The sequence below is a fragment of the Hemiscyllium ocellatum genome, chromosome 28 (genome assembly GCF_020745735.1).
Source record: "Hemiscyllium ocellatum isolate sHemOce1 chromosome 28, sHemOce1.pat.X.cur, whole genome shotgun sequence".
Classification (NCBI taxonomy): Eukaryota; Metazoa; Chordata; class Chondrichthyes; order Orectolobiformes; family Hemiscylliidae; genus Hemiscyllium; species Hemiscyllium ocellatum.
The window spans coordinates 15,592,595-15,607,272 of NC_083428.1; the positions used below are offsets into that span (position 1 = coordinate 15,592,595).

General features: G+C 39.1%; 1 protein-coding gene across 1 annotated transcript in view; it reads left to right on the forward strand.

The window, feature by feature from the left end:
• The window catches only part of hcn2b (hyperpolarization activated cyclic nucleotide-gated potassium channel 2b), a 111,020-nt gene that overhangs the window by 36,069 nt on the left and 60,273 nt on the right, over positions 1-14,678 (forward strand). Inside the window, exons 3-4 of the mRNA XM_060846061.1 lie at positions 4,616-4,777; positions 9,419-9,637. Coding sequence (XP_060702044.1) covers positions 4,616-4,777; positions 9,419-9,637 — 381 coding nt within the window. The remainder of the gene's footprint in view (positions 1-4,615; positions 4,778-9,418; positions 9,638-14,678) is intronic.

The following is a 14,678-nucleotide window of genomic DNA, read 5'->3' on the forward strand; positions in this document are numbered from 1 at the left end:
TTTTCCTCCAAAAGGTGGTGAGTATCTGGAACTCACTGACTGAAAGGACCATAGAGGCAGGAGCATCATGACAGTTTAGTAGAATTTACTGTTCTTGTATTAATCAAAGATCAGAAAATTGCATTTCCAATTTCACAGGCCTCAAACCTGCTATTTATGACGGTTAATGGGTTGTTAATTGGCACTGCGAGGATTGGTCGATTCCTCTACCCATCACAGGGTTAGCAAAATTCCACATTGTCCCAGAGGTGTTGGAACTCTGAAACTAAATTTGGGTGCCTATCTTGTGGGCCAATTGCAAATCTGGCCTAGTCAGACTTTTCAACATGTTGTGTTTTTTTCATATTAAAAGCTATTTTAGGCAACTGTCAACTTAGAAAATGTAATATCATTTCCATCCATTCTGAAGCTGCCATCATTATATCAAGTGTTTAGAAAAAGTGTTTTTTAAAAGAAAATTATAGCAATTTAAAATTACCTTTCAACAAAGCATAATACATCATTTCAGATAAATAAGTTGGTGAGACAGAAACCAAAGTGCCTTTCTTTGTGGATAGAGTTTTTATTAACTCTATTTTCCTGTAACTATGTTCATCCCCAGGTCAATGTTTAGAATTTATTTTCTGGCCTTCGCCATCATTACCTCATTTTAGTGATCCGTGAATCTTGACTCCTATCCTTCACCTTACCTATTTAGCCAATATTTGCTTTCTTCTGGCATTTTCTGCTCTCCCTATAATGGTTGCATTCTTCCATAAACTGGCTGTTTCTGACATTTATGTTATTTTGGTGCCAACCTTTGGTTGTCCTGTGGGGCAAATCGCCTTGTTTCTCATTCTTGAACCACACTATCTATAATTCATTCATCCCTTTGTCCATCAATCCAATGCTCATAATTGTCCAATATATGTATAAGCATGACGTATGGTGGCTTATTACTTTCTAGGATGTGTTGGGATTCAATAAATGTGTAAATTGTGCCAATTATGCTTGAGGAATGCACCCTGCATTGTTATTATGCTGAATAATTACTGTTTTCTATCATTAACCTTACTCAGATTTTTCCACTCTTTCTGAACTTGTCTTTTGCAATATACAACGTCTCCGGGAATAAAATTTATTTCTGATGAGCTGCACAACATCCAGAGAATTTTCTCTGGAATTTCAGTTTGAATAATCAATGCCCATCTTCCTGCTTTTAAGAATTTAAGAATTCAGAAAAAAGTGCAGCTAATTTTAGTCCCTTCCTAAGTTGAGTGATGATCATTTATTACTGAAAGAATTCCTAGATTTCTTCCAAATGACAATTGATATGAATTGTAGTCTCCAGCCATTTACAATGAGTCCTTCACATGCACTGTCTATGCTAAGGCAGATGTTAATTTACAATTTTAATTTCTTAGGATTTTATAAAGCAGCTGTATTATCAGGTGATTTATTTCACACAGTCCATTGCTAAAGGCACTTGCTGCTCCCATTTTCATGACTACAATATTAATACTTTCATCACTTGCCAATTTTCTATCCCCTACCTCGTGTCAGTTGTGAATTTGGCCAGTGTGGCCTGTACAGTCCCTGTCCATTTCTCCAGTATCTTGTCCACTATTGCTCTCTTTTTCTCTTTACCATATTGACAACTGAATTGATCTAGTTGCCATACTTATGAATTGCAAGGTGACTTTTTTCCCTCTCTCCCATCCATTTACTTTCAGTTACTAGTGGTGTACCGCAAAGATTTGTTTTAGGTCCACTGCTGTTTGTCATTTTTGTAAATGACCTGGGTGAGGGCGTAGAAGGATGGGTTAGTAAATTTGCAGAAAACACTAAGGTCAGTACAATTGTGGATAATGCCAAAAGATGTTGTAGATCACAGAGGAACATAGATAAGCTGCAGAGCTGTGAGGTGGCAAATGGAGTTTATTGCAGAAAAGTGTGAGGTGATTTACTTTGGAAGGAGTAACAGGAATGCAGAGTACTGGACGAATGGTAAGATTCTTGGTAGTGTAGATGAGCAGAGAGATCTCAAGTGTCCATGTACATAAATCCCTCAAAGTTGCCACCTAGGTTGCTAGGGCTGTAAGAAGGCATACGGTATGTAGAGGGATCGGGTTTTGAAACCGTGAGATCATGTTGTAGCTGAACAAAACTCTGGTGGGGCCTGAATATTGTGTGTAGTTCTGGTCACCGCATTATAGGAAGGACGTGGAAACTTTGGAAAGGAGATTTTCTAGGATGTTGCCTGATATGGAGGGAAGGTCTTATGCGGAAAGGTTGAGGGACTTGAGGCTGTTTTTTTTTAGAGAAGAAGATTGAGAGGTGACTTAATTGAGACATATAAGATAATGAGAGGGCTAGATCGGGTGAACAGTGAGAGCCGTTTTTCTGAGGATGGTGATGGATAGCACAAGGGGGGCTTAGCTTTAAATTAAGGGGTGATAGATATAGGACTGATGTCAGTTGTGGGAGCGTGGAACGCACTGCCTGCAACAGTTGTAGACTCACCAACTTCACAGGCATTTAAATGGTTATTGGATAGGCATATGGATGCGAATGGAATAGTGTAGGTTAGATGGGCTTCAGATTGGTTCCACAAGGCGGCGAAACATCGAGGGCCGAAAGGGCTGTACTGCACTATGTTTTATGTTCTGTTGAAGTCTATTGTTACAACACTGCTCCAGTCTCCTTTTTAATAGGAGACATGTTACATTTCACACCAAGTTATTTTAAACGTTTAGTGTGTGCATTGTCCCTTATTTCTGAATCCCTTAGTAGGATTTTTAACCTGTGAGAAGGTGGTAGATAAACTGATGATATAGTTTTAAGATAATTGGCACCTTTTCCCTCAAACGTTTGTTTCCTGATGTCAGCAACACCCTAAAATTTTCAGTAGAGTAATTAGGTCTTAATACAATCATGTATGGATTATGCAAATTCTAGAGCCACTGACTTCCTGAAAATAAGTTGTCTTGTCATGTTCCCTATTCAGTTTCATTTGAGTCTTTTTAATAGACAGCTCAACAGATGATAGATTTTGCTTAACACTGCCTGTCTGTGGTGATCAATTAGTTAACTCCAGGTATCTTCCAGGGTATTGCCACTTTTTTTTTGTTTTAGTGATTGCAGCACATTGTCATCACAAAACCTGAAGCAGGTAGAAATTTCAAATTCATTAACTTTACTTCCTTTTGTTCACTAGATTCTCTAAATAATATTCAACTAATCCAAATCATACATTGGCCATGCATCAACTATCCAACTCAGCACAATTGAATGACTCTCTGACTAAAACATTCATTACTAGGCTGAAGCTTCTTGTAAGTAATAGAATTCCCCCTGCCTGATCAATATCAGATTAGATTAAATTCCCTACAGTGTGGAAACAGGCCCTTTGGCCCAATCAGTCCATACCGACCATCTGAAGAGTAACCCACCCAGACCCATTTCCCTCTGACTAATGCACCTAACACTATGGGCAATTTAGCATGGCCAATTCACCTGACCTGCACATCGTTGGACTATGGGAGGAAACCCACATGGACACTGGGAAAATGTGCAAACTCCACACAGGCAGTCACCCGATGCTGGAATGGAACCTGGTACCGTGAGACAGCAGTGCTAACCACTGAGCCACCGTGTCACCCCATGCCAGAATCTCCTTTTGAACCTTTTATCTCCTGCATAATTTTCATTTCATTGTTATTTCATTTTGGACTATCCATTGCAAAGTATTTGCCATTTTCTTTGTAGTGGCTCCTCGTGGCTCCATATTGACCTTTAATCATATTCCTGTTGATGGTGCTTATTAGAGTTTGAATGTCCTAACTCCTGTATTTGGTGTCCAGTTGAAAATCATTCAGCAAGTAGCCATATGATTGATACAAATCAAGGTGAGACTTTACTTTTAAAACTATTGTGTTCTGCATACATTTGACCTCCTGTAATTTGGCAAAGGCCCAGTTCTGTAACATGCCCATCACCAATTGCTTGCTAAACTATGAGTAACTATATGACTTGGGATAGAGGCAGGCCATTCAGCCCATTGAGTTTGCCCCGCCATTCAGTGAGATCAAGACTGATCTGATAATCTTCAACTCCACTTTCCTGTCTTTTCTGCATACCTTTTGATTGATTCCCTTATTGAGTAAACATCTGCCAATCTGCTATTTGCTATATTAACATAATAGGCTGATATCTCAGAGCCAGTGCTAAATTATAGAAAAAGTAATTACATTTCTTAAGTTGCACTTAGAAATGTTATTTATTGACGGAATAATGTATTTTCACTCTATTGCTTCTAATATGATCAGCAAACTATACACAGCATCTTGAGATTTGATCTTTTGTATAACATAAGGACATATGACTTTAGACTTAGTAAATGTTGATGATTGTTTTAAAGAATAATGGAGTTTAGAGTACCCATTAATTAAAAATAGGAACACAATTGTTGGCCTCCATTAATAACAATTAGATAATGTTAGTTATCCTATTGTTACAAATTGCATAATTTTTTACACTTGTATTGTATGTTCTGATTATCCATATTTATTTAAATTGTTTGAAACATGAAAGCAAAGTCTAATTATAATCACATTTTATTCCCTCCTACCAAAAGATCTTTCATATGACCTATGACCTTGCCAGTGCAGTGATGCGAATATTTAACCTTATTGGAATGATGCTTCTCTTATGCCACTGGGATGGATGCCTACAATTTCTTGTGCCATTGCTTCAAGATTTTCCAAATGATTGCTGGGTTTCTTTAAATAATATGGTGGTAAGTACTGAATTCTATAGTATGAGGCATTATTTCTTAATCATTGTAATTAAACATTTTTGTTTCTCTTATTTCTTTCATATAATGCAATTTCCAGCATGACAATGTGAAATAATTTGTCTTGGGTGATATAAGCAAAGAAACAGAGGTCTTGTGGTGCATTGGATGAGTTAAAGTCACATCTCAAGACTTAATAGCCATGGAAGATGCGTTCAACACATACAGGTGATAGTAATGGGAATAATTCCTAGTCAGCCATGTTGCAAAGAAATTGGCTTCTATACCATCACTACCCATAGCTCTAGGCTACAATATGTACAAGTGCATGCTGCCAAAGCAACTGGGATTTCCCAAGTGATCTGTACACACCGTGCAATGTGAAGTCATATAAAATCTTAGCTAAAACATTTCCATTCCTGAAGGATTTTAGCATGATCCTCATCAATTAAAGTTCCCAAGTACACAAATGCCAATTCAACCATTGTCTGAAATGATGACATTGTGCTGCATTAGAATACCCTGATAAAAGAATAATTTGAAGTTGGTATTTAATACTTCTACAAGTGCTAACATGTTGGTGTTCTCTACATCATGGAATGATCTGTACCTGCATCAAAATGATAAGTTATGTTTTAACTTCCATATTAATTATTGAGAATAATTTTTTCATTCAAATTTAGTACAAGTAATTTCTTTAAAACAATGTGCATTAGGTGTTTCCATGGTCACTACGCGTGACATCTCCCTGACCACTCCAAGCACGCAACTGGGCTCATAAACCTACCAATGTCAGAATATCAGCATGAATGTTTATGTGTAGGCTAAGATGACAGTTTTTCTGATAGTAATTAAAAAAAGCATTCTTTCCTCAATGACCTAGTTCAGAAATTGGACAGGGTTTCTCTATTACTGTACTGTCTATTGGTCACTGACCTACACTGGTCAGTGCCCACCTTCTTTTATCTTATCACTTATAGCTGAGTAGAGAGACATGTTCTATGAATGTACCTAGTCTCCATTAATCCTCAGGGGTGCCAGAGACCAAAAGAGTGTGTTCTTTTCATTGGCCATGTATACTCTTCAGTGATGTGTTCACTGGATTGTGTCTTGAGTCTGTTCTGATGAATGTACCTCCAAGGTGTGCATTTGGAGGGTATATGTGAATACATTGCTGGTGCATCCAATGAGGGTTCTCCTCAGAGGTGGTGTTGTCACAGAGAAGATCGGACTGTAGCCTTTTCCCTATTGAGCATTCCTGAGTACGGTAGAACCTGTAGAAGAACAGGGAGAGATTTAGTTGGTGAAGTTGGGATCTCATAGAAACCTATAAAATTCTAACAGGACTAGACAGAGTAAATGCAGGAAAGATGTTCCTGATAACTAGGGAGTCTATAATCAGGGGTCACAATCTATCTCATTTAGGACTGAGTGGTGAGCCTGTAGAAAATGATTGAGGCCAAAATTTGAATATTTTCAAAAAGGAGTTAGTTATGGTCCTTAGGGCTATAGGGATCAAAGGATATGGGCAGTAGGCAGAAACCGGTTATTGAGATGGATGGTGGAGCAGGATCGAAATGCCAAATGGTCTACTCCGTTCCTATCTTTGTGTTTCTGAATTGGAGAGAAATGTATGCAGGGCAATGTGTTAGCGTTTGTGCTCGTTTGAAAAGAGCACAACACAACATTGCTCACTGGGTTGCTGATCTGTTGGCATTGCTTTGTCATCACAAGAATAATCCTGGTCTTCTCTGGACAGTGCAATGGCCCTTTCCTCAAAGGAACTTGATGTCACCACATCACTGGCCAGTCTTGGCCTGGTTATGGGCCAGTTTTATTCCTGCAGTGAGTTGAGGGAGGAATTGAGTTTAATGGGAATGGGTGCAACAGCAGTTTATGAGCAAACAGTAGCACTGCCAGGTGGTGAGATATCCCCAGCAAATGCACAGGAAGTACAGAGACCAAGCAGAGCTCGTAGCTTGAGAGGATGAAGTGGTTGGGAGCCATTGAGTGGACAGTATGTGATGCTGAGGCATGCAGACTTTAACTGTTTTTGGGATGTCTGTGCAGTGGCAGAGTGAGACAGAGATGGTCCTGTGAGTGTGAGGTAGCAGAAAGAAGATGATACCACTTCTAGATCAAGTGATAATTGACTTGATTTTCAGCACTATTTGTTTTCCCTTTTCAACAACACTTACCTGTGTTGCCATCTGTGCCCAGGGTGGACAGGTCTGATGCCAAGAATTAGTGGGCGGCACGGTGGCACAGTGATTAGCACTGCTGCCTCACAGCGCCTGAAGACCCGGGTTCAATTCCCGACTCAGGCGACTGACTGTGTGGAGTTTGCACGTTCTCCCCGTGTCTGCGTGGGTTTCCTCCGGGTGCTCCGGTTTCCTCCCACAGTCCAAAGATGTGCGGGTCAGGTGAATTAGCCATGCTAAATTGCCCGTAGTGTTAGGTAAGGGGTAATGTAGGGGTATGGGTGGGTTTCGCTTCGGCGGGTCGGTGTGGACTTGTTGGGCCGAAGGGCCTGTTTCCACACTGTAAGTCTAATCTAATCTAATCTTTATTCTGCTGGCTGGAAAGAGGATAATCCCATTTTTCTCTGATCCTGACCAACATGCACAAGGCATGTTCTGTGCAGTGGGAAGCAACTATTGTTTTTTCTTTGTTGGAGTATCTTGTAGAAGTTACCAGCAAGGCTATGTGGATGGTCCTGGCTTGCAGAACCTGAAGTGGTGTCCAGTTGGCCAGTAAATATGGCATCACACTTTTTGAACCCAGAAGGTTCAATTTCGTAGGCCGAAGAGCCTGTGCTTTTCTATGTTCTATGTTTTATGACTAATGCCAAGAACTTTGAGTCCTCTTGCCATACAATTCACCAAGTAACTCGAGCGATGTGTCACTTGCATAGATGTGAAACATGTGATCGGGTGTGATTATACACACAGAATTTGGTCGATGGGAGGCCATCCAATGCACTAATACCATACTTGAGTTTCAAAAGGGAAAACTCCACTCATAAAGCCAAGCATGTGTGCTGTCCAGTTCTGTAATCAATGATCAATGAACCATATTTTGTTCTGTGTTAATCTAGTGTGCTTTTTGTGGTACAGTCTCTTTTGGCTATCTCATCACTATATCATGTCTCATTTCTATTGAAATGAGTTCCTTATTCTCAAAATAAAAAATTAATGAGTTGTTCATGTTTCATCATTTTTTCAAGAATAGAAAGTGATGTTAGGAGACAGTTGATGTTTCATATATTACAAATAGCTATAGGAATGTAATAATGTATTTTATAACCACTCTCTGTCCAATACTTCTGTCAAATGTAATTATAGACAAGTGTATTCTTGTTATATTTCTTGCAACAGAAAGCTGTTGGACAATCTTTAGCTTTAATTTCATTGTGTTCCCTTCTATCAGAATACATTCTTTCATCAAATTAAAAGTCAGAATGGTTGTGTGTTGTAACTTAAAATACCTCTATCAGCCAGGCTGAAACTATTTTTAGCATTTTCTTTAGGGTATGTTTTGAAGAGACCAATTTTGTTTTAAAATCCTTCGCCCACACAGAAAATGCTGTGAATTTTGTTAATTCTCCATAATTAAAGTAATTTGAAAATGATCACCTGCAGAGATTGTTCAACCCTACAGCTCAGGTTGTATTTAACATCAGATTATTTTATGAAAAACAAATTTCTTCTGGCATGGTACATAGATTGTAAGGATTCCCCTTCTGCTGTACTTTGACTTCTTAAAGTTAAGTATAACCATAAGAACCTATGAAATAGGAGCAGAATTAGTCATTCCAGCCTTTAAGTCTGCCCCATTATTCAATAAAATGATGGTTAATCTGTCCCAGGTCTCACTCCTCTCTTGTGGCAGTTCCTCCACTCCCCCCAGCATTTCAAAAATCTATCTACCTTCTCTTCAAATACTTGCCCCTGCTGTGGGGATTCCAAATATTTGTTATCCTTTGACAGAAGAAATCACATCACATCTCAGCTTTAAGGGTCTGTTCCCTGTTTCTGTAACAATGTCCTTTGTTTCAAGACCACCCTCCCTGCAACTAGTGGAAACATCATCTCAACATTTATCTTGTCAAGTGCCGTCAGAATTCTGTATGTTTCAGTAAGATAATTTCTCATTCTTCCTAAATTCTAAGGAGTGGATGCCTACCTGTTTAGCTGTGGCATGCATGTCCTCTAGTTTAGGATTATCGACATGGTGTTTAATCAAGAGAAAGTGAAAATAAAAATGACTATTCTGTGAGCACATGATGGATCACCAATTGTGAAATATTTGATCTCTTCTAGATAGATGAATTGATTTAGAAACATATGCCATTTTATCCATTTATTTCTAAATACATATTAATTCTTCTCTTCAACATCTTCCTTATCTCCTATTCATTTCCCTTCCCCTTTGTCCTTCCACTTCATTTCCTATCCTGTTCCCCAACACTCTCAAAACTGAAAATGGTACAGTAATCTTCCAAATTAAATGATCGGTTGTTAATTTTCGAACATTGAAGAGTTCAATTAAAAAGTGAGGTGTGGCAGATAAAAGGATATAATATTTAAGCAATGTTTTTAATTTATTTTTGATTTTCCATTTTCTTTTTCCTTTGTTCAACAGAATGATTCCTGGAGTGAGCTCTATTCTTTTGCACTGTTTAAGGCAATGAGCCACATGCTCTGTATAGGCTATGGCCGCCAAGCTCCAGAAAGCATGTCTGACATCTGGCTAACAATGCTAAGCATGATAGTTGGTGCCACTTGTTATGCCATGTTTATTGGTCATGCGACTGCCCTAATCCAATCTTTGGATTCATCGCGCCGTCAGTACCAAGAAAAGGTAGGATGCTTATATGAACATTTTCAATGTGTAATAACATCACAGTGATTTAACATTGTCCATAAAATGTGCAATTCTCAATGAATCAACATTAACCAGATCACACATTTCATCAAGGCTTCTATGTGAGTAATGTACATAATAAGATCATATCCATGAGCTCATATTGCACATAAGTTGTCTCTGAAACCATTGGCTTTGTGTATATTGGTAAAATAGCGCGCACCTACAAACAGCTACTCAGAATATTACATTTTATAATAGATTAATGATCTACAACCAACATGGATACAGAGGGAAAAGATTCTGAATGACGTTCAGGAAACGGTATCCAAAATAAACATACTACAATGTATCCAGGCTCTGAAAATTGTGGTCAGTTAATGCAAGAAAGCCTTTTACTTGAGATTAAATGGTTTGAGTTTCAGGGTAAATCTTGGGAAATGACATGAGAGTGACTAGAAGGTCAGGTACTTGTGGGTATTATTTTGAAGTATTATATATATATTGGAGGAAATACTGGAAGTATTGATATTATGGTCTTAGTGTTTTTTTTTAAATTATATTAGTGCCTTAACTTTAACTCAATGTAAAATTACAAATTCACAAACAATACTAAACTGCTGGTGGGTAAATAAATTAAGAAGAGGCAAGCAAACTGCAGAACAAGTTAGGTAAGGTGGTAATTGATCAAATGAAATTGAGAGAAGTGTGAAATATTGTTGCCAATTTTTTCCTAAGTGCTTCATGAATTGGATCAGAAGAGATGATGGTGAGCACGAAAGAGTTATAGGGGTAACTATGGTCAGCACATCAGAGAAAAAATATTTAATTATACAATAAAAATATCAGAGAGTGCATCAGAGGGAATTGTTTATTGGTTGTTTCACATTATTGCTTCCAATTCTGGCTATCGAGACTCTAGAAAGACATTCCAAAGTGTAACAAAAAATGAACACATGACTGACCATTCATGTCAGAAGGAACCAAGGCATTTCAAGGAGACAAGTATGGAGACACTTGTTAAAATGTAAAATGACACTTTAACATAACACTATAAGCATAGTTGCCGAATGATTCGTACTGACACCAGAGTTGTAGTGAGAATCTGGAACCTGATCTGACCCTGGAAAGATATCAGTGGGAGCTTATGGAGGGGATGGTCTAACAGCAAAGTTTTTGATATTATGTAAAGTGTATGCAGATTCATTGTAATATGAAGTCAGGTTCCAAATATGCTCAATGATTCCTTTGGAGACTTTTAAAAATAACTGGAATAGTAGCTCGAGAAAAGGTGCATAAAAGTTTCACAGTAATATTTCCAGGGATGGAGAACACCAGTTGGGCAGATAAATTGGAGAAATTAGAGAAGAGAAGATTAGCAGGATATTTGATAGAAATGTTCAAGTTTAGTGGGGTGTTATGGACAGAGCTATGGAGAAATTGTGGAAGGATTGAAACCAGAGGAGACGAGTGAGGATAATTGCCAAAAGAAGCAATAGTAATGCGAAGGAAAACCTTTTTAAGAAATGAGTGGTTGGCATCTTGAACGTACCTGCCTGTGGGTGTATCCAATACAACCCGGGCATTCTGAGTATAAAACAAAAATCTACTAGAGTCGTGAAAAATACTTGAAGTTGTGATGGCTCCAAAGTCTCAGACAAGGCATTAAGTAAAGTTGGCAACGAATGTTTAAGCAGATTTAGGCAAAGCAAACATGGGAATTGGAAATTATTTGTGGATTCATGAAGAAAAGGTAAGTAATGGGACTAAATGAGTTCCTCCTGAAAACCAGCAGAGTCACAGTGGGCTGGACACTTCCTCTGTGTTCTGACCATTTTATGAATGTTCTGTGATAAATAATTTGAATTTTGACATAAAGTTAAAAATCAAAATTAAGTTAAAATTGCTTGTGGGGATCTCTTGCATATTTGTAACCAAACAATTTCACAGGAGATATTTGATGATATTTTATGGTTCAAACCTATTCTGCAGCCACTGGTTTAAGACTGCTCACGTTTTTAACAAAATCGTTCATGGGATGTAGACATCGCTGCCTGGCCAGCATTTATTATCCATCCCTGTTGTCCTTGAGAAGGTGGTGATGAGCGACCTTCTTGAACTGCTGCAATCTGTAAGCTATGCTCAAAATACCACTTCAGATGGAGATTCACAAGTTTGACCCAGTGACACTAAAGGACCAGTGATATATTTTCAAGTCAGGATGATGAGTAGCTTGGAGGAAACTTGGGGCGATGGTGTTCTTATGTATATGCTACTTTCCATCTTTCTAGGTAGTAGTGATCGTGGATTTGGATGGTGCTGTTCAAGGTGTCTTGGTGAATTTCTGCAGTACAACTTGTAGACGTTGCACGTTACTATTGCTGAGCATTGGTGGGGGTGGAGGAAGTGAATGTTTGTGGCTGTGGTGCTAATCAAATGGATTACTTTGTCCTGGATTGTGTCAAGCCTCCTGAGTGTTACTGGAACTGTGTTCACCTAGGCAGTTTTCCATCACACTTGTGGCTTGTGTCTTGTAGATGGTGGACAGGCTTTGGGCAGTCTGGAGATGCCAAGCCTCTCATTTGCTCTTGTGTATATTTTTAATCAACTTGCTCAGGGCAGGTGGTGTTTAAAGCTGGACCTTCTAGTTCAGAGGTAGGGACACTACCACTGCACCACAAGAGCCCTTAAATTATTATGGCTAGTCCTATTTAGTTTCTGAAGGGCTTATGCCTGAAACATCGACCGTCCTGCTCCTCGAATGCTGCATGAACTGTTGTGTTTTCCCAGCACCGCACTCTCGGGTCTGAACACCAGCATCTGCAGTCCTCACTTTCTCCCAGTTTAGCTTCTGGTCAATGTTGATAAATTATGCATTGTATAAATTTGGTTTTCATAGAAGATGTAAATAAGACCATAACAAGAAATAAAAGCAGGACTAGTTCTGATACAGGATCCCATTTACTGTGTTGCTGTCAATGGACAGGTGACATGGTCCACCAAGGACCATTTTGCAAATTTTGTTGAAGCTGCCAATCATTCTGATGACGAGTCATCGGACTCAAAGCATTAACTTTGCTTTCCCCCCACAGAGGCTGCCAGTCCTGCTGTGTTTCTCCAGCACTTCCTATTTTTGCTTCAGATTGAGTTATAGAGTCATAGAGATGTACAGCATGGAAACAAACCCTTCGGTCCAACTCATCCATGCTGACCAGATATCCCAACCCAATCTAGTCCCGCCTGCCAGCACCTGGCCCATATTCCTACCAATCCTTTCCGATTCATATACCCATCCAGATGCCTTTTAAATGTTGCATTTGTACTAGCCTCCACCATTTCCTCTGGCAGCTCATTCCTCTGCAACGAAAAAGTTGCTCCGTAGGTCTCTTTTATATCTTTCCCCTCTCACCCTAAAGCTATGTCCTCTAGTTCTGGACTCCCCGACCCCAGGGAAAAGACTTTACCTATTTGCCCTATCCATGCCCCTCATGATTTTATAAACCTCTATGAGGTCACCTGACAGCCTCCGACACTCCAGGGAAAACAGTCCCAGCCTGTTCAGCCTCTCCCTATAGCTCAAATCCTTCAACCCTGGCAACATCCTTGTAAATCTTTTCTGAATCCTTTCAAGTTTCACAACATCTTTCCGATAGGAAGGAGACCAGAATTGCACGCAATATTCCAACAGTGGCCTAACCAATGTCCTGTACAGCTCACCAGCTTCTGCTGCTCTTTGTTTTATTTTAGTTGCCCCCATAGCCTTGTTGCAATTAACATTGCCCAGTGAGATCATAGACTTAGAAAAATGATACCAAGAGCACAGGCAATATTGGTAGCAAGTGTATCCAGGAGTTGTGCCTTCAGGACAGGAAGGTGATAAACGAAGACAAAGGAAATGAAGAGAAATGCAACTATTATAAACTTTGAAACTGCTGAATCACAGTCGAAAGTGAAACCATTATGTAACATACGTTTTTAGAATTTGCTCAATTGATTCACTGTATATTGTTTTATCTGTCCTTCACTGAAGCCAAAATGAAAGTTCAAATCTCTTACAAGCTTCAGTGATTCAATTGTGCTGTGATGGTATGAATGGCTGCCAAATTGTACAGCAAACAGCTAAACCTAAGTCGTGACCACATTTTGTCAGTCAGTAAATTAAGTCAGTAAACTACACAAGAACTGAACTCTCAAAAATAACTCAATTTCAGTGCCAAGGTTTCTCAATGGAAAATATAACTGATTAAAAATGAAATGGGAAATTGAGAGTCTTTCAAATGGCTGTTTAATATTGATTTTCTTCTCAGCAGAGACTTATTACAGGCTTCTCTAATAGAAAGAAAGAGTATTTACTAATTGTGGAAACAACTCAAGCAGTTTTGTAGCAACCAAATAAAAGCTTTTCTGATTGTAGTCCCTGATATTTTGGAAGTTCTCAAAGATATTTCATTGAAATCCCTGTGGTTATTAAATGGGTGAAATTTTTTTGAGACTAATTGTGAAAGTGGAGGCCCAGTCATTGAGCCCCTTTAAGGCAGAGTTAGCTAGGTTCTTGATCAATAAGGGGATCAAAGGTTATGGGGAGAAGACATGAAAATGGGTTTTAAAAAATCAACTATTATTATATGGCAGAGCAGACTCAATGTGCCAAAAGCCCTAATTCTGCTCCTATATCTGGAAGTGTGAACCTTGAAAGGGTTGAGAAAAGATTTCGAGTAAAAAATGAGGTCTGCAGATGCTGAAGATCACAGCTGAAAATGTGTTGCTGGTCAAAGCACAGCAGGCCAGGCAGCATCTCAGGAATAGGGAATTCGACGTTTCGAGCATAAGCCCTTCATTTACAAGGATGTTGCCAGGTTTGGAGGGTTTGAGCTATAGGGAGAGGCTGAATAGGCTGGGGCTGTTTTCCCTGGGGTGTCGGAGGCTCAGGGGTGACCTTCTAGAGGTTTATTAAATCATGAGGGGCATGGATAGGGTAAATAGGCGAGGTCTTTTTCCCGGAGTGAAGGAGTCCAAAACTAGAGGGCATAGGTTTAAG